Source organism: Danio rerio, chromosome 15, assembly GCF_049306965.1.
Source record: "Danio rerio strain Tuebingen ecotype United States chromosome 15, GRCz12tu, whole genome shotgun sequence".
NCBI classification, from domain to species: Eukaryota; Metazoa; Chordata; class Actinopteri; order Cypriniformes; family Danionidae; genus Danio; species Danio rerio.
In genome coordinates, this window is record NC_133190.1 from 10,219,404 (window position 1) to 10,240,340 (window position 20,937).

Here is a 20,937-nt window from a genome sequence, read left to right on the forward strand (position 1 = left end):
CATTGAAGAGCAAATTCATCGATGCGTAGCTCTACCAATCCTGAACCATGCGAGGCAGTGGCGATAGTGGAGAGGGAAAAAAAAAAACTTCACCTGATGGGAGTGAAGAAAAAAAACCTTGAGAACCAGACTCAGTTGGGCACGACCATTTTAATTTCTCCGCTGGCCAAAAGTCTTGTGCAGAGCTTCATTCGCCGTGGTTGAGGCTGGAAGATGGCCTCAGCAAAGACTCGTCTGTCCCTGGAGCGTCGCTGGAATCAGACTCATGTTCTCCACTCCCCACAACCATTTCACATCAGCAATACATCTGAAATGACCTTTCCCATTACTTTTGCTGCTTAAGCTGTAATTGCATTTAAATCATCCTATTCACGGTTTGCTTCAGTCACTATATATACACAATCCAGAGTATTTTGCTGTCAATGCTGCCACTCACGCTCCACAACCACTGCCAAGCTCTTGCTCTCTAATGTCACTGTGTCCACACTGCAGATACAAGTGTCAGAAAGTCTTTTACTGTCATCTGCTCTGCCCATTTTGGGGATTGCCATCCTACTGTATGTCTGATGCACAGTGCTCCTCTGTCGCAGAACCTGCTCCAGTCCATGACTCTCGTGATGCTCATAAACCCTCACACCTTATCTGAGTGTCACTGCTGTCCTTGTCTTCTTTTTCTGCTGTTGCTGCTGTAACTCATCTGCTTCATGGTTGGACATGCCATGCAATCATAGTAGTTCTTTTAAAGACCTTTTTTGAAGAAGGTTGCTATTTGAGTCACTGTTTCCTCATCTTGAACTCATTTGGCTATTTTCTACTGATCTCTAACATGTATTTTTACCCACAGAACTGCCACTTACTGCATATACTGCACTCTTTATAAACCACTCTGCCATACGACTGGCTGATTAGATATTTTCATTCATAAATATTGTCTGAAAAAACTGACTATGCCTGTTAACTACAGACATGCAGGTTTGAGTGTCAGGGTCTTGCAATGACCTTACTCATGTTAATCAGTCTGTGTATGAATGGCTCAAGTCCAAACGTCACACACCTACACTACTTAAATACAGGTAATCTGCAATCCTTCCAAGAACTAGGTCTTCCAAAGCACGACAGTTCCTACCATTCATAAGGACAATTACCTCAGGTGACATTTGGATTGGCTGTACAACCATACAACACTGTATTAGTAGAATGTGGGTTCTCATTGTCAATCAGACAGTAAGAAGATGGTTTCTGAAGAGAAGGAAGAAAAAAATGGTTTGTGAAGTAAAAAAAAACTGCATAGATTTCTGACACATGCAATTTACATATATGATATACACGTTTATATTTGGATCTTAAATATATTAAACATTGGGTCATATATCATATATTGAAAAATGGCCATACAGTTGCAAGAAAAAGTATGTAAACCCTGCGGGATTTTATGGATTTTACAGAAATGTATAAAAATTCACAACAGTAGAAACATTTTTATATTTTTATGCTTTTGGGGCTGCTTTGCTGCATCAGGGCCTGGACAGATTGCTGTTGTCAATGGAAAAATGAACTCCAAAGTTTATCAAGACATTTGATAGGAAAACTTAACTCCATCTGTCTACCAACTGAAGCTCAGCAGAGGATGATAGATGTACTGCAACAGGACATGCATACCATTAGCACAGAAGTAAATCAACAACAGATTAGATTGAACAGAAAAAAAATACACCTTCTGGAGTGGCAGTCACAGTCACAGCCCGGAACTCAACACGATTGAGATGCTGTGGCTTGAGAGTGAGAGTGGCTTAAAGAGAGTGATTCACACCAGACATCCCAAAAATATTGTTGACCTGAAATGTTTTGTAATGAGAAATGATAGTAAACCCCATGGGAGCATTGTGCAGTTCTGATCTGCAACTACAGAAAATGTTTGGTTGATGTTATTGCTGCCAAAGTAGGGTCAACTTGTTACTAAACCCAAACGTTCACATACTTTCCCCACTTTTTACTGTAAATGTTTACATGTTGTATTCAATAAAAAAACTTGAAAACATATAATATCTGTGTGGGGTTAGTTTAAGTAGACTGTGTTTTCTATTGTTGTGGTTTAGATGAAGATTGGAACATATTTTCTGTGAAATTGATGCCAAAGTAATCCTAAAGGTTTAATAAAGCTTTCCTTGCAATATATATACACAATATGCAATATATATATACACACACAAGGCTTAACATTAACTTTTTTATCACTAGCCACAGGGGGTAGTTGTTTTCCAACGTGACTAGCCACAAATTACTTGATTTAGATTTTGTATTATGTCCACATGCTTCCTCATTCATTTCACTTTTTGTGAAAAATTTTAAATGTGTAAAAACAAGCTAAATATAGCCATACTGTATGCTATACTTTTTATTTAACAAAACATTTCTTTAAAAAACAAAGAAAAACAATTGACTTTTAAAATCAATTATTGTCATGTATGCACAGTGATCTGTCCTGGCTAAAGATCTCAGATCACCAGTTAACTACTCATAAATGGGGAGTTAATCTCAAATTAAAGTAATGTTGTAAAAAAAATAAAAAAAAAGATAATTAAACCATATAAACAAAAATAACCGTAAGTAAAAGGAAGCAGGTGAAAAACATACTGTGTGTGATAATGAAAGATCACACCATTAAGGCCAATTAATAATCTGTTCAAATCGAAAGCAACCGGTGCTGCTTACAAAAAGGCATTTTGGAGCTCTTGAAAGCAGCAAGACTGTGCGTGTATGAGTACAACTTTTTGTCTGGTCTATGTGAAAGAGAACTGATCACAATTGCGTTCCAGGCACAGCTGCTTCAAGCAAGGAAACAGGAGCGCGCACGCACTTTAAACAGTCGCGCGCATCACATCAGCTGTTCATCAACTGATCATCCTCTCATTCAGTATTCACCTGCTTTGTATAGGGTATATGCCGAGCTAGTGCTGTTCCCATGCTGATACACTTCCGGTGACCTGTTATTGTGAACTTTTTTCCATTTTATACGGTTCCTTATACAGCATCAATGTTGTAATGTCATTAAAATACATTCAGTTAAATTAACTTTAGCATTCATTTAGTTGTTTAAGCGTAAAACGAGACAAAAAGCTGTTTACTCACACTCGCCCGTCAGAATCGGCAGGCTAACGCAGAAGCTCCATTGAATATAGTGGGGTAAAATAAATGCTCATATTATAAAGATATGGCGGGAGAAATGTAATTCAATGCAGTGCTTCTTGTACAATCTGAGACCCACTTTAAATCGGATATCACTCAGCTAGTGGAGATCGCAGATTTTTAAAGAAAACAGACCTTAAACGCACCGGATTTTGCATTGGCATTCCATTCGCCGGAAGCGCTTAACCCAGGTTACTGGCAAGTTAAAAGTCCTATTAGCATGCTTCGGCATATACCCCATTGCTCGTGCGAATGCAATTATTTTTTGTTAGTCGTGCTGTTTCTCGATTCTAAGATCAAATTTGCACGTATATTGGGTTTTCCTTATAGTCGAACCCTGTTTTTAAGAAAATCACAATTTAAAAATTATTTGTAACAAGCCAAAGTGGCTAGTGAGAGTGACTGTCTAACCTGCCAAAGCTGAAATTTACACGGCGGGTTTTAGTGTTGAGCCCTGTATATATATATATATATATATATATATATATATATATATATATATATATATATATATATACCCTAACCTGCCTAGTTAACCTAATTAACCTAGTTAAGGCTTTTAATGTCACTTTAAGCTGTAAAAAGTGTCTTTAAAATATCTAGTAAAATATTATTTACTGTCATCATGGCAAAGATAAGAGAAATCAGTTATTAGAAATTAGTTATTAAAACTAATATGTTTATAAATGTGTTGAAAAAACTTATTTCCGTTTAACAGACATTGGGGAAAAAATAAACAAGGGGCTAAAAATTCGGGGGGGCTAATAATTCTGACTTCAACTGAACCGAAGGATCAGGGTGGCCATGAGAACCATGGAGGTGCCATCATTCATGTGGCAGATGGTGAGGAAAACCGAGAAGATGGTGACCTTCTTTTTCAAGGGTGAAAGAAGGGACTCGGGATCTGATGATGACTACTATGAAAATGATCCAGACGCTTGCAGTCCGTCCTTGGAAATATCCATTCTGGCGAAAGATTTGTGTTACATATATGACATATTTTAAACAATGTACAATTCGAATATAAACTTGTATGTCATGTAATTTGGAAATATAAAATATTTCCATGTATCAGATATCTAAATAGTGTATGAAGAGGTATAAAACTAAACTAATATCAAGTTTTTACAAACAATATTTGCAGTACAATGTGTAAGACAACAACATTGTTAAAAACCAGACCTAAAACAGGCACACTCATCAATAGTGCATGTGATAATCACACTCATCCTCTTTGGGTGTGCATTATGAAACACTGTAGTTCATCAAGTACATACGTGAACACTCACTAATCCTGGCACATTACGAAGTAGGGATTACCTGAGAGTGTACAGGCAAAGAGAAAGACAGAACACTGTCTGAGGATGAGTGGATGTAAATAGATTAGCCAATCAGAACCTGGCCAGCGAAAGGGAACGGCTTGGCAAAAGTGATAAACACACCCAGACTTCATGCAACCTCAAACCTTTAGTGGAGTCCTATGGATTTCAATTGGAACAACAGAGAACAAGTGGGCAAATGACAACATATTTAGGACACCAAAGTAATTAGGCGCATTAGCACACTGTTTGTCCAGCCAATTGTCCCTCCTCTTTGGCTCAAACTCAACAGGAGGCACTGGATCATCTTCGGAAGACCAAAAAGAGGAATTTGAGGAACAGTCGGCGATTGAACCGGAGGATCAGGGTGGCCATGAGAACCGCCAGGCGCGCCAGCACCATGGAGGTGCCCTCATTCCTGCGGCAGCTGGTGAAGGAAACCGAGAAGATGGTGACCTTCTTTTTCAAGGGTGGAAGAAGGGACTCGGGATCAGATGATGACTACTATGAAAACGATCCGGACGCTTGCAGTCCGTACTTGGAACGGCCCATTCTGGCGAAAGATTCAGCAGAAGGGGAGTCCAAATGGGGCATTACCTACGCCATGGCCAGTATGCAAGGCTGGCGAGCACAGATGGAGGATTCCCACACTTGCATGCCAGAGATGAGCGATGCACTTCCAGACTGGAGCTATTTTGCTGTGTATGATGGACATGCGGGGAGAACGGTGGCTCAGTACTCTTCTAGACACCTGCTGGATTTTATTCTCGACACAGGTACTGGCCGATTATTCGCAAATACTCAGCAATTGTAGTGTATACAGTATACTAACTAATATCTGTATACAGATTACGACTAATCATGACAATATAAAGTCATGAAATGCCTTATCAGCCCTTTCAAACTCTGAACTTATTTTTGCATATCAGGATAGACATGTTGCCGCAACACATTTTAGGAGTTTGCTTGATGTATTCGACTTTTACTTGTGAAGCCATCGCCAAAGTATTCTAGATGATTTATACACGGTACAAAAAATATGGCTGCCTTAATTTTTTTAAGTTGAATCAAATGTACTGTTCTAGTCATCTCAACTTACATCAATCAAACTGTAAACATATTAAGTTAACTTTGTATATCTTTGATAAAACAATAATAAAATAATTAAATTTGATATTTGATACTTATACAATTTTGTATGAACTAGGCATAGGGATATTAACCATTTTCAGGGTATTCCGTGGTTTGGAAAAGTCAAGGTTTTAAAACTGCCAAGGTTTTCTGAAATACCATTCCTACGGTATATGTAAGACTTTTGTTTTACGCTTTAGTTCACATGTGTCAAACTCAGTTCCAAAAGGGCCGCAGCTCTGCACAGTTTAGTTCCAACCCTGATTAAACACACCTGATCAAACTAATTAAGTCCTTCAGGCTTGTTTGAAACCTACAGGTAAGTGTGTTGGAGCAGGGCTGGAACTAAACTGTGCAGGGCTTCGGCCCTGCAGGAATTGAGTTTGACACCCCTGCTTTAGTTGGTTTGTTTTTTAGTACAACAGTACATCCAGCAGTAAAGATATCTAAAGATGCTGTTTCAAATTATAACAAAATCTGTGATTCAATTTAATTATTTAGCCAGACATGTTTAAAGTTCCAAAATATTTTAAATGTTTCTCAAAATGAAATATATTTCATTCAAAGAGGAAAAAGTTGTTGTTTTTTACTCAGACATTTATAAAAACGAATATATTTAACTGCAGTAATCACAATACCATGAAACCAATATTTTCATCCAAGGTCATACCATCAGAATCCTTTACCGGCTCATGCCTTGCAGAAACCCGATTAAAGTATTAAAATATGATAAAGCAACATTAAAATGTGGTGTCTTGACTTTTGATTTTTCACAGTGTACACTTTAAAAATTGTATGATCACTAAATCAAGCCAACATTTGTTTGTATTCTGGTTAAACTTATTAAAATAAGCTAACATTTTAGAATATTTTTTGATTTAGATTGATGTTTTAAGTCAGTTTAAAGTTAGCTAAAAAGACTTATTAGTTAATTTTACACTTATTTTACACTTATTTAACAACACACTTTACATGCCAATTTGCACATAAGAATTGCACATATAACGTTGTGTATAGTAAAATAGCTCTACATACACCTGTCTATTTTAATATTTGCATTCACTACTTGCTGCTTTTTTATATATTTATTATCTGTTTTTTGTCCTGTCTCTGTAATTCTGTTGCTCTATAAAAGCTCTGTCAAGAAAACAAATTCCTCGTATGTGCGGACATACCTGGCAATAAAGCTCTTTCCTATTCTGATTAATTTGACATTTGAACTTGAATATCCCTTTAACTACCCTACCAAGAAAAAATTGTTTGGATTAAATTTCTTAACTCCTAATGCTGCTAGATAGCACACTCAATGCATTTTTTCAACACATCCTATAATTCTAAAATATCATTCTAACAAATGGTTAATATGTCGGTTTATGGTAAAAGAATCATAATTAATACATATACTATGACAAATCTGAAAATATGAACTGTAAGACCATTTTATAAAAAAAATTGAATACTAAATCACCTTTAAATTTTGAAGTATGTCATAAAATATTTCAGTTTCTCATTTAACATGTATTGTTGTTTTTTTTCCCCTTGACAATAATATCAAAATGAAATGTAGTAGTGCAACATGATTATGTTTGTTTGATTTATTTATTTATTATTTTTTTTTTTTTTTTGTAAACCAACAATGCGGTGTGTTTATCAATTCGTTCATTTTTTTCAGCTTAGTCCCTTTATTTATCTGGGGTCCCCACAGCGGAATGAACCGCCAACTTATCCATCTTTTGATTTCAGTCATTCTTGAAATTACTTTAATAGTCATTATTTAAAACAGTAAAACATGCCTTTTGGTAGAACGGCAGTCAAAGGGATATACATATTGTTTTGAGATAGCTTAGCTATACTTTCTGGTGTTCATGCTACACATCATATACTATTATAATAATAACAAATTATACATAATTACATGCAAATAACCATATCCCTCATCATTACCCTGTGTAGTACCCTTACCCATGTAGTAAGAACATGTAGTTAAGTATTATGCTTAAAGGTGTACAGTTTAAAGGTTAAAGTGTAAGGACAAGGTGAAGTACAAATAACTGTAACAGTGACCTAAAAAAGTGACTACATCTGCATTATATGCTTTTACTTAAGTAAAAACGTAATCGATATTTATCTTTTTTTTTTTAGTTTGTTTCAAGAATAGACCAATAATTTAAATAAAAGTTACTTGTAAAATGTTTTCTCTATTTAACAATACAGTTGGTCAGTAGCGAAAGATCACTTCTCTTGCGTCAGATTGTATATTTTCTTGCACAATGTTGGACTCAAGAAAATAATTTTAAGAATTGATCGAACTGATTAGCTGAAGTCACATCAAAGCGACACCCAACAGAGGATTCCTCTTGCCCTTAAAGTCTTTTTGATGGTTTATTTTCACAATTTATGATGGCTTTATAATAGGACAAATTTATAGGACAAAATAGGCTCATTAATGCGACAAATTCTGGAAGTTTGTCAGTGTGAGGTGGGTCTTGGCAACCACCCGAACCCCCCTGGCTAAAAGGCGTGTTTACTCACCTTTCACTTGTTCAAAAAACGTGAGTTTCTTTCTCTTGTTGAACATAAAAGAAGATATTCTGAAAAAAGTTGGTGGGTGGAACTCATTGACTTCCATAGTATTTTTTCCTACTATGGAAGTTGATATGTGCAACAAATCAATGTTCTTCACAATGTTTAAGTTAAAAAAATCTTATTTTGTGTCAGGCCGTGTTTCTTATTGCAATACTCAGCCTCAATAATTGCCTCAACATTGGATGCAACATTACCTCCCTTTATATTTTTGGAAGACGCCCAAATTGACTTAATCCTCAGTGACACAAATGTGACAAATCTTTCTGATTGGGAACAAGCTTTTCTCAAGTATGGCAATTGGCAGGTCACCTGCCCAGATATAAGCACTCTTGACCCTGTTCATGTGTGTTTAATTAGGTTGTGTGACGGTGGAAGAGGATGTCGAACAGGTCAAAGATGGCATCCGAGAAGGCTTCCTCGCCATCGACCGCCACATGCACACCCTGTCCCGTAATGAAAGCTGGGACCACAGTGGATCCACAGCCGCCTCTGTCATGATCTCTCCACGAAACTTCTACTTCATCAACTGCGGAGACTCGCGGACCTTCCTCTGCCGCGACGGCCATGTTGTCTTCTACACAGAGGACCACAAACCCTGCAACCCACGTGAGAAGGAGCGCATTCAGAATGCTGGCGGCTCCGTCACCCTGCAGCGCATCAATGGGTCGTTGGCCGTGTCCAGAGCACTTGGTGATTTCGACTTTAAGGAGGTGGAATGGAGGGCTCAGACCGAGCAGCTTGTGTCTCCTGAGCCTGAGGTGTACGAACTGGAGCGTAGCCCAGAAGACGAGTTTCTAGTGGTGGCATGTGATGGTGTTTGGGACGCCATTGGGAATGAGGATCTATGTGCTTTTGTGCGCAACCGTCTGCATGTCTGCGATGATCTGAGGGAGATCTGCTCACAGGTCATCGACCTTTGCCTCTACAAGGTTGGTAACAGCGCATTAGAGGATGCCATTTGTTTGGTCTGTGGCCATTTTTAAATGTGCCAATCAGATTGGCTGACTGTACTGGCCTGAGGGTGAACAGGTATTAATCTTTATTAAGGTACCCGGTGAAGAGCTCTTCTGAGGACAATCTAGGAATGGATTAACTGTGCAGGGCTTAAAGGGACAACATGAAAAGGTCCGACAAAGGTCCTCTTTGCACTTAACAAGTTTACAATAACAATAAAGCGTGTTAACAAATTTTAAATGATTAATGAAGGATTTATAATGCTTTGACTTATTGTTAAATCTCATTTACAAGCACAGTTGCATATTTAAAGCTGCTGTATAGGCTATTTCTGTCCATTTGCATTCCTTCCCTTTGTGCCCCCTGGCGGCTTATTCACAAACTGCGGTCATACATTAAAAACAGAGCGGCAGCTATTTCAAACGGCGGCGGTATATGCCCCGGCGGTAATAGCCACTTTGAACTCTCACCTACTGTAAATATCCGGGATTATTTTTTTCACTTCAGTAGAACTTTAAGGAAGTTTTTTTTAGCTGAAATTGTGGTTCTTAGAGAAACACAAATGCAACTGAATGACTACCAGCGCTTTGAGAGTCAAAAATCATATACAGGGCAAACTAAATTAATGCATGTCTCTTGATGATATTGAGGTGTTATCAATGGTGTAAAGTGACTCTTACAGTCTGACTTTACCAAGGAGTTCAATCCTCCTTGTTGTTGTTGTTGTTGAAAATTGACTAATTTTACAACTCCCCTAGAGTTAAACAGTTGAGTTTTAACATTTCTGAATCCATTCAGCCAATCTCTTGGTCTGGCAGGAGCACTTTAAGCTTAGCTTAGCATAATTTATAAAATCGGATTAGACTCTTAGCATTCATAAAATAAAAAAGTTATTATTTTCCTTTGTAATTGTACCTGATGCAGTCATGGTACTGCAGCAAAGATCCTTGATCATTACGCAAAAATGAGAGTATAGTTCCCAGCCATATCAACCTAGAAAATATTTTCCGCCAGTCTTAGTTCACAATGTTCTAAAGCAGGGGTCACCAACATGGTGCCCACGGGCACCAGGTAGCCCGCGAGGATCACATGTGTTGCCCGCAGACCTGTTCTAAAAATAGCTCACCATAGCGCCACTTACCAGTAAGCTCCATCTAATATAGAAGTAATCATTTAAAAAATGTTAATATTTGCAGAGATTTATAAAAATAAAGTGTTGCACATTGATACATTAAATACAGGGTATTTCTTACCCTGTTAAATCATTGTTGAAATTTGTTATTTGAGAAGTGTTTATCAAACTGGTAGCCCTCCACATTGATCGGTACCCAAGAAGTAGCTCTCAGTTTCATAAAGGTTGGTGACCCCTGTTCTAAAGGCTTATTTATACTTCTGAATCAAGCGCACGTGTATGCTCTGGCCAGCCTATGCATGCGCTTATGCGCAGGTCTCAAAAAATGTAACTACACGACGTCACGATGCGTAGCGCAAGTTTTTTGATTTGTTGGCCTGGTAGAGATGACGAGTGTGAGCCCTGCGAGCCTGATGGATCGAATGTTTACAAGTGTGGAGTCTCGTGAAGGAGCTTCAGATGGAGACTGACATTTTGTGTTTACCTTATGATTAAAGTTGTTGCACGTCCGCCGATTCCCGTCTTAATATGAGCGATTTTGTACATAAAATAAAATAAAAAACTAGTGAAGAAATTCAACACAGAGGAACATAAACACCTACTGTCAGCTGGTGTTTCTGAAGTGTTTTTGTTCTGCAAATACCAACAGCGCACAGAAGTATAAACGCACGGCTACGCGCATCGCATGCGCCGTCGGTCACGCTGATCACTTGATGCAGAAGTATAACCCAGGTTTAAGTAGGAAATTGTTGAATCTTGTTTTGAGTTCTTTACAAATGGACCAATCAGATTCAATAATCTAAGCTAAGCTAAGCTAAGCTAAGCTAAGCTAAAAGTGCATCCGCCAGATCGAGAAATTGGCAAAATTTATTAAAGAATGGTAAAACACATCTGTTTAACTTTTGGGGATTTGTAAAATTAGCCTATTTTCAAAAAAGTAAAGGGTTTCTTAAATGTTCTGCTGAAGAAAAAGGTAAACAACATCTTGGATGGGCTAAGGGTGAGTAGGCCTAAATCAAGAAAAAATTGTTCATTTTAACAGTTCTTTTGATATGAAAAACATAAATTTTTGACAGAATGTGCTGTCTACTTTTACAAAAACAACATGTAAAAAAGTCACATTGGGAGACACTATAATTTGCTTAGTTCACTCAAAAAAGATAAGAATAATTTACTTTTACACATACTGGAGTACAAATGAAGATATTTTAATTAAACATAAGAGATTTCTTTCTCTTCACAGTCATTCAATATAACAGTCTTAGGAAGCAATGTAAACATTTTATGTCAAAACTAAAAAATAAGTTTTCATTGGCTTAATATATATATAAAAAAACAAATGTTAGCATATAACCAAACTCACATAGAAATCTGATATTGCACATCGCAAACAAGTTAAAAATTGGATTTAAAATATTAAAATACAAATATGTAAAATTATATGTCTTATACAGTGACTACCAAGCAGCTGGTAGTCGTTTGCTTGCATTATATGCACCCTTTGTTTTTAAAATGGCTACTATACAGAAGTGTTTTTAAAAAGTGTCATTCATGTTAAATTTTTTTTTTTTTTGCTACGGTGTTTCCATAAAAAAATGAATCTAATTCTATTAGAACCTAGAACCTAATTCTTTATTGTTTTTCATTCTGTGGTTTTTAGTAAAATGCACTGAAATCTATCAGTGTCAGATTGTCTCAATCATTGCTGGAAGTCAGCAAATAATAACAGAATACAAAGGTTAAAGTAATTAATAACAGTAAAGCAGGTCGCACACCAAAAGTGCCGCTCGGCGGCGTGCCACGCAGCGCCACACAGCACCATGCATTTTAGAATTCTAAACATAAGTTTCTATCAGGATACACACACTGGCACCGCAAGTTGGCGGCTGTCGGCAGCGCCCGGCCACGCCTCAGGACGCAGTTCATTTTTCAGCCGCGCCACAGAGCGCCATCTGATTAGTTTCATGTTAAATATCATTTGAATGTGCGCGTCTGGTGTGTGATACTTTAAACTGTCATGTGCGCGCCGTGTAGCCGCGCCGAGCTGCGCTTCTGGTGTGCGACCTGCTTAAGAGTGTAGCGTTACAGATTTTTTTAAAAGTACTGTACTTTTGACTTTTGCAATGGAGCATCCAAAACATCCAACACATGCTAGGCTATTTGCTAAGCTAAACGAAAGATGTAAATAATATTATAAAAAAATTTAAATAAATGGTACTGTAATGTTAAGCAAATTACACAGGTCCCTGATTAGAAGCCAAATGCAGCACCACAACATGATAACAAAATAAAGGAAGAGTTGCTGAGTTGCTTACTTAATCATCTGTTGCTTTTAAACTTTCGTGAGTTAGTTAAAATTCAAATAGGCCACATAACGATACTTGGAACCCGTCTGCCCGATCCAGTCTTCTGTCGCGTGCCGTTTTTCCTTCCTATAATGCGATGTGAAGCGCGGTACGGTGAGCGCGAGTGTGAGTTTTTTCCAACACAATCTCTCGGCAATTCTTATCTTTTTGATTTAGTGGCTAATTTGTACAATTTAGTACGATTTGCTCATCCCCCAATGACGGTTGGGTTTAGGGGTGGGGTTAAGTGCCACGCCTCCTTTTTGAAATCATACATTTTTTTTACGACTAAACTCGTACGAATTCGTACAAATTAGCCACTAAACTCACAAAACGTAAAATACTTACGCTTTCTCGTGAGATCAGGTTGGAGTTTTTCACCTGCTTCTGAGAGATGGCGGTTCTATTAGTGGCATATCGAACGTCCGCGGATTCTAAGAACCCACTGATTCAAATTCAGATTCAAATTTAAAATGCATTTTGGCAAAACAAATGTTACAAATGTATTGCCAAAGCATTTATAATCTTTACATTAAACACTCACTGACACACAACATATTAAACATAGTAAATAGTAGTAATAATAGATATAGGCTATGTATTCATGCACAAATATCAGATATTTGTATGGAAAGTTATCAAATAAAATACTATGTAAAATATTCATGCGGTAAGCTAAATATGATATAAATTCTAAGCATGTTATGCATATCTTTGTAGATATAACATTCTGAAGTAAAATTAAAACAAACAAACAAACTATAAATAAATGGATGGATGGATGGATGGATGGATAAAACAATTTTGGTAACTAAAATAGGCCTAAACTTAACTTAAAATAACAAAGAAATAAGGCTCTTCATGAGTTAATAAATACATTTGAATTAAGTTATCATAGTAAAATGTAATACAAAACAAAAATAAAGATAAATTGGCATAGTATAAATGCTTGAAAAATTCATATAATACAATCACAAAATAAACTAAAATATACAAATGCCTATATTACTAATATATATTAGTACAGTATTTAAATGATACTAAAAATAACACTTGATGGTGTACAAAACTGTTATTGTTTGTTTACTACACTTTAAAGTTTCACTTTTAGCTAAAGTATTTTTATTTTTTATTTATTTATTTATTTACTTTTTGATGAGACAGACTTTGAAGTGAACTTGAATAAATGCCAGTAGTAAAACAAATAATAAAAAATCTGACTTTGTGAATCTGAACAGTGGATATAAAACAAATCATTTTCATTTTAAGAATTATTACATATATAATGTTTTTATTTGATGCTAGATGAGTCTGTCACTGAATCAGCAAGTCAGTTAGGTTGATACTAATTTAGTATACTAATTTGTTTCTTTTGGGTCTACCTTGTTATTTAAAACGATCAGGCACGTGGATTATGTCATATTACATAATACGAGATTTCCCCGCTACATGCTGAGATGAGGAAGATTACAGAGCGCATAATAACATCAGCTTGACCCATTCTATGAAGATGCGCCTCTGTAAATAGACTGATTACCAGGAAGACAATCAGATTAGAGAGATTCAGACTTGACTGTGCAACTGCCTTTACCTGTCTGTCAGCACACTGACTCGATTCAGCTTCTCCTACAGTGTGTTACAGCATTTTGAAGGCATGATGATTTACACATGAAAAAAAAAACAATAGTAATTAATCAACGATTTAAACGCTATTATAGTAAAATGTATTATACTGGTATTTACAGCTCTGTGTTAGTGAATGCTCCTAGCATACTTTAGTAGGGGTAAAATGACCTGATTAAGTGTAATAAATACTGTAGTATACTTTAGTTTTTACTACAGTAAACTGTGGTGTATTGTAGTACAATATACTCTATAGTAGAACACGACAGTGTTTGGGTGATTTGTTTATAATACTATAGTATTGTGTTACAATAGCAACTGTATACATTTTATCGTTTGGTTAGCTGGAATAAAAGCAGTATAGATGTTAAGTATACACCATATTGTACATAACTGTAGTATACAGTATATTTTTAGTATTGGTTCTATTCTGTATTTATGTATTTGTTCATTTATTTATATTGGTCAAAAGTATTTTTATTGATATAAAGAATCACTTGTGCTCACCAAAGCTAAATTGAACAACTGTAAAATACACAAAAATGTAAATTTGGGAATTATTATTTTTTTATATTTTAAAAACAATTAGAATAGCTAGCAAATCAGGCTAATTTGGCAAGTCATCGGACAACAGTGATTTGCTCTGTAGTCAATCAAAAAAAAATAATAATAATATTCTTAGGGGGATTAATAATATTGACCTTAAAATTGTTTTTAAAATAATAAAACTGCTTTTATTCCCACCAAATTAAAAGAAACATGACTAAAAATATATATTAAAGTAAATACTTTGACAATATTATTGCTCATTAATCAGAACTTGGGAAATATTTGAAAAATTACTACAATTTCACTGAAGATGTTGCCTTTAACTCTATATGCTTGTATGCTTGTATTTGTGTATTATGTTTTGATCAAAAAGCATCAGGATTTAAAGTGTCCTTGTCATCTTGCAGGGAAGTTTAGACAACATGACCATTATCATCATCTGTTTTGATGGCGCTCCTAAGGTAACGCAAGAAGCGCTGCAGCAGGAGGCCGAGCTCGAGCAGCTCATCGAGCAGAAAGTAGCAGGTAACTGTTCAATCTATATTAAAGGATGTACACTGCATACTTCAGAAAAAAACAAAACAAAACAAAAAGCGCTCTGGGGTAAGTTCAAATGTATGTACACTGCATAGTTGAAGTCAGTATTATTATCCCCCTTATTTATTTTTTCCCCAATTTCTGTTTAACGGAAAGAAGATTTTCTCAGCACATTTCTAAACATAATAGTTTTAATAACTCATTTTTAATACCTGATTTGTTTTATCTTTGCCATGATGACAGTAAATAATATTTTACTATTTTTTAAGACACTTCTGTACAGCTTAAAGTGACATTTAAAGGCTTAACTAGTTAATTAGGTTAACTAGGCAGGTTAGGGTAATTAGGCAAGTTGTTTTATAACAATGGTTTGTTTTGTGGACTATTTAAAAAAAGGCTTAAAGGGGCTAATAGTTTTAACCTTAAAATGGATTTTAAAAATAAAAACTGCTTTTATTGTAACTAAAATGAAACAAATAAGACTTTCTCTAGGAAAAAAAAAAACATTATCAGACATACAGTGAAAATTCCCTTGCTCTGTTAAACATCGTTTGTGAAATATTAAAAAAAGGGAAAAAAAATTTAAAGGGGGGCTAATAATTCGGACTTCAACTGTACATGCCGTTAAAACGTCTTATTGACATTACATACTTAAAAATAAAACTTCAATAAACAACACTTTTATTCTAAAAATAACCTTTTGTGGAATGGAAAAGTGTCCGTGTATGTCAAAGTTTCCTTATGGAACCATTGATCAACATAAAGGAAGTTTTATTTTTAAAGGTATAGTGGTTCCATGAGCCTTTACATTCCATAAAAGGTTCGTCAAGGTTTTTTTCAGACCATTAAATATTTTGCTTACTTATGTACTTACATTATCCAAATTGTTTCAAAGAATGTTCAAATCCAGAGAAATAAGTATAAATACACTCAAAAAATATATATATTTTTGCTTTTACAAACTACTTATTTAAAATGAGCTGAAACTACACAATTCTTGAGATTTCATTGGGACAGCTTAATTTTTTTTATGTTCAATCCACATAAATTTGTTAAAAGTAACGTAATTGATTTGTGTTTGGACAGCATGAATGACTTGTGTGGAAGCCTGCATTTTTTACAATTGCATGACTTTTTACTGCTTGTTTAAGCTTGTTATTTAAATTGAGTTGAAGCGACACAATTCCTTCCACATGTTTTGGGGACAACTTAATTGTTTTTTGTTCAATCCCCTTAAATTTATAAAAACGGCCAAGTTAGCTTATTTGATTTGTGTTTGGACAGCATTTAGGTATTGTGTGTAACTTTTTTAGTGTACACTCAAAAAACACCTTTGCTGTTTGTTCAAACTTAAAATCAACTAAAACAATACAATTTCTAAGATTTTGGGACAATTAATGTTTGTTTTATGTTCAATCAATTTGTAAAAAACTAATAGGTTAAAGGAACCCTGCATTTTTGGTCACTTCGCTGCTGAAAAAAAAAAGAAGCTTAAATCAGCTTAAGCTTAAGCAACTTAATAGTTTTATGTTTAATCCACATGCATTTGTAAATATAACATAAGTTAACTTAATTGTATAGGGACAACGTGTAGGAATTGTTTGAAACCCAGCATTGTGTTACAGTGTTCATGACTGTATGGCATAACAACATCACACCCTCAATTTCTGGATTTGTTTTATAAAAACAGTGAAACACCAAATGTTTTTAATGTTGTTTGTTTTATGTTTTTTTTTTATTATGTTTTGTTTGTTATAACGCTGCACATTCAGAATAGCATTATGGCTATAGTTATTTACAACATTATTTACTCTCAGTCATAGCGTCATCAAACTGAAATGCGCCTTTGTTGTAAAAGCGCTCTCTAGTGGTGAAAAGTACATTCTACACTTTAAAAATAGTTCTGTGGCCTCACAACTCAGAACATTTGTTTTTAGGTGTCTATTAGTGTGAACATCCTTCTCAAACAGTGTATTTTCTCTGTCGTTACTCAGAGATTATTCACGTGATCAGATCAAAAGACGAGGAGCCTGATCTGCTGTATGTGATGAAATTTCTGGCATCTGAACCCATTCCCGGCCTTCCACCAGGTGGAGGAGTCTCATGCAAGTGAGTGATGCTGGACAGTGATGTATTACAGGCTTGCTAATACATGTTTTGGTTTTTTTTCAATCCTTGTGTTTTTCTTTTGTTTCTGTTGTGCAGGAGAGATTGCATAATTGCAGCATATCAGAAATACGCAGCAGCCTTCAGACCTCTTGAGCCGATGGTATGTGTTTGAAAAGCACAGATATATGTTATATGTGTGACCACAAAACCAGTCACAAGCGTCAGTTTTCTTAAATGCGAGATTTATACATCACTTGAAAGATAATTAAACAAGCTTTCCATTGATTTTTATATTTGGCAAAGATAACTTAATTCTTTTTTTTTTTCAACTTCAGTACATCTATCTACAGCATATATAAAAAATGAGTTGTAATATTGCACTGTAAAGATATCTGTTAATTAACAGCTTCTGTGTTTTGTTATTTATAGGGATTTTTAATTTATTTACATTTATGAATTGTATTATGGGATGTTGATCTCTCCTCTGTCAACTTTTGGTGTTGAAAATTGCAGTAGTTTGAAGAAATATTTTGTTTATTAAATAACATATAGAATTAAGTCTATAAAATAAGCTCAATTTTAAGGCAACAAACTTCAACTGACTCAACTGTCAACCCAATTACTGCACGTGACTTGATTTAAGTTGAGTAACTCAAAAATGTCCTGAAGTTTGTTACCTTAAAATGTACATTTTTTATTAAATTTTTTGTTTTGTTTTTTTTTTTCAGTTTTTTTTTACAGTGCTGGCATTTTATTACCAGGGTTTTGTAACATAATTTACAACACAAAGCCAGACAATATATCACATCAAACTATAAAATATGTTTATAAAATTTACTTTTTACAACCTTTCAACATTAAAAAAAAAAAAAAAATGTTGCAGGAAAGATCAACGTCCCACAATGCAATTAAAGGCGTAAAAAAACATAAATAAATAAATAAATAAATAAATAATAATAATAAAGAATCACAAAATATGAAAAACTTTTAATTTACTGGCATTTTAACAGTGTATTATTAAATGTTGGGTACAGTTATTTTTAAAAGTAATATATTACAATATATATATATATATATATATATATATATATATATATATATATATATATATATATATATATATATATATATAATAACAACAACAACACATACTTTCAAATTATTTTCCCTAAAAGTACATTTCACTAACACTTAAAGTGACTTAAGGTTGTGATATATTACTTTTAAAAGTAATTTTACCCAACATAATATTCTAAAGATTTTTCTTTTTTCCAAACTGATAATTTTGCTAAAATACCAGTGCAACTGGTTTTGTGCTCTATAGGGTCACATAACTATATATGTATGTACGTAAAGTCATGATTTTTTTCATTTATTCTTTTCTCAATCAAGGACACCGGCGGCTCTGATGACTCCACCTAGTGGCCATTACCCAGAAGAATCAAGCCTTGTATTGCTGTACAGTACTGTAGATGTACAGTATAAATGAATGTGAGAAGGACATTTGTGTTTCCTCCTTTAAAGAGGAGAAACTGTTTAGCCAAACTGTTTTTATTTTTATTAAATAACTATTGTGTATTATAAACACAAACAGAAAGCATTTATCAAATGCTTCAATAAAAATAAAGCACTTGACATTGACACGACACTCTAAAAATGCTGGGATTTGGTACAATATGGACAAAACTAACTGTTGGGATATTATTATTTTATTATTATTATTATTATTTAAAAATCTTTGTTTATTGTTATTATATATATTTTTTGAAAACCTTGTGTTGAAGCTAAAAATAAACTATAGGCCTACAAGTTAAAATTTCAGATTTTTTAAATGCTAAAATCGATAATATTTTATGTAAAGATCCAGCTCCAGGAAAACATTTTGTGAATTCCTTACTGTAAATATATAACAATGTAATTTTTTAAAAGTAACATGTATTGATGAAAGTTTATTTTTAACAACTTTGATTCCATTTTTTTCTTTTTTTTTCATACCCTCAGATTCCATATAATATCTTGATTAGATGGTGTTTAAAGCTGAAGAAATAATTCTTTCAGCTTTCAGATTAGGCATACAGTAAAATAAATGCAAATACAGTTAAAGTTAGAATTATTAGCACCCCCTTTGATTTTTTTCTCTTTTAAACATTTTCCAAATGATGTTTAACAGAGCAAGAACATTTTGACATTATGTCTAATATTTTTTCTTCAGGAGAAAGTCTTGTTTGTTTTATTTAAGCTAGAATAAAAACAGTTTTTAAGGTCAAAAGTATTGGCCACTTTAAGATATTTTTGATAGTCTACAGAACAAACCATTGTTATACACTAACTTACCTAATTGCCCTAACCTGCTTAGTAATTAACCTAGTTAAGCCTTTAAATGTCATTTTAAACTGTATAGAAGTGTCTTAAAAAAATCTAGTAAAATATTATTTACTGTCATCATGGCAAAGAGAAAATAAATCAGTTATTAGAGATTAGTTATATATATATATATATATATATATATATATATATATATATATATATATATATATATATATATATATATATATATATATATATATATTGACGTTAACTGTATACTGTATATATATTAAGTGGTCACATTTTATCAAACCCCAGCATTTTTTAGGGTGAATTAAAATCTTCTAATGGAAGATAAGACATATTATTTCACTTTATTTAAAGTTGAAGTGTAAAAGTTGAAAAGATAGAGATGTTTTAAGCACTGTGCCCAATTGTATGAACAGACAGATGTAGGAACTGACTGGATCAATAATTTCATTCAAACAATGATTAAAATAATAATTATAATTACAAACAAAATATTAATAAAAAATAAACCACAATACTGATTACTAAATGAGAATATTAGAAAAATTATATTAACAAAAGTTTGTTTTTTTCATCTGTAAGCTGAGATAACAGTGAACCTTCCATTTGTTAGCTTTTAAGTAAAACTTTTTTTTTTTAAATGTCTTGAAATAAATTATATTACACTGCAGTTATGTTACGGTCCTGTTTTAGGATTGACCTTGTGATTTACAAACATATTTAAAATACTTTAATGTATATGTTAAATATGATTTTTTTTTTGGATGTTAAGCTCTTTTTTAAGTATAAAGAGAGCATAGACTTATACGTGAACTTGTAAAACAGATGTGTACAACTTTATTAAATGTATTTGAACTATACATTCACTTGTCTTTTCTTCAACATTTTTTAAAAGAGTTAATGATGGTAAAAAGCACCTATATTTCGTGAAATAATTTGTGACCAGTTGGAAAAATGAAGAATCTCCTTTTATAAATGGTGACGAAGACAGTAATAAAACCAGAATCAACATCATCTTAGTTCTTTTGACATGTGAACGGATTTAAAACCAAAACAGAGAGATATTATGTCTGCAGTATTTCCAGCCTGATCTCACGAGGAAACGCAACTATTTTACCTTTTAACAGTT

The 20,937-nt window shown here is 34.1% G+C and overlaps 1 protein-coding gene across 1 annotated transcript; it reads left to right on the top strand.

Moving 5' to 3' along the window:
- The first annotated feature begins 4,675 nt into the window (after window positions 1-4,675).
- Window positions 4,676-20,668, top strand: ppm1na (protein phosphatase, Mg2+/Mn2+ dependent, 1Na (putative)). Its single transcript, NM_212881.2, has 7 exons — window positions 4,676-5,281; window positions 8,580-9,151; window positions 15,233-15,350; window positions 17,357-17,471; window positions 17,568-17,631; window positions 18,864-19,954; window positions 20,013-20,668. Exons 1-6 carry the CDS (start codon window positions 4,879-4,881, stop codon window positions 18,891-18,893), a joined length of 1,302 nt encoding a protein of 433 aa, NP_998046.2. The 5' UTR covers window positions 4,676-4,878; the 3' UTR covers window positions 18,894-19,954; window positions 20,013-20,668.
- The last annotated feature ends 269 nt before the right edge of the window (window positions 20,669-20,937 follow it).

Coding starts and splice junctions, on each gene's coding strand:
- ppm1na (NM_212881.2), top strand. CDS start 4,879: ATGAGAACCGCCAGGCGCGCCAGCACCATGGAGGTGCCCTCATTCCTG. Junction 9,152..15,232: donor TCGACCTTTGCCTCTACAAG/GTTGGTAACAGC, acceptor GTCATCTTGCAG/GGAAGTTTAGACAACATGAC. Junction 17,632..18,863: donor TCAGACCTCTTGAGCCGATG/GTATGTGTTTGA, acceptor TTCTCAATCAAG/GACACCGGCGGCTCTGATGA.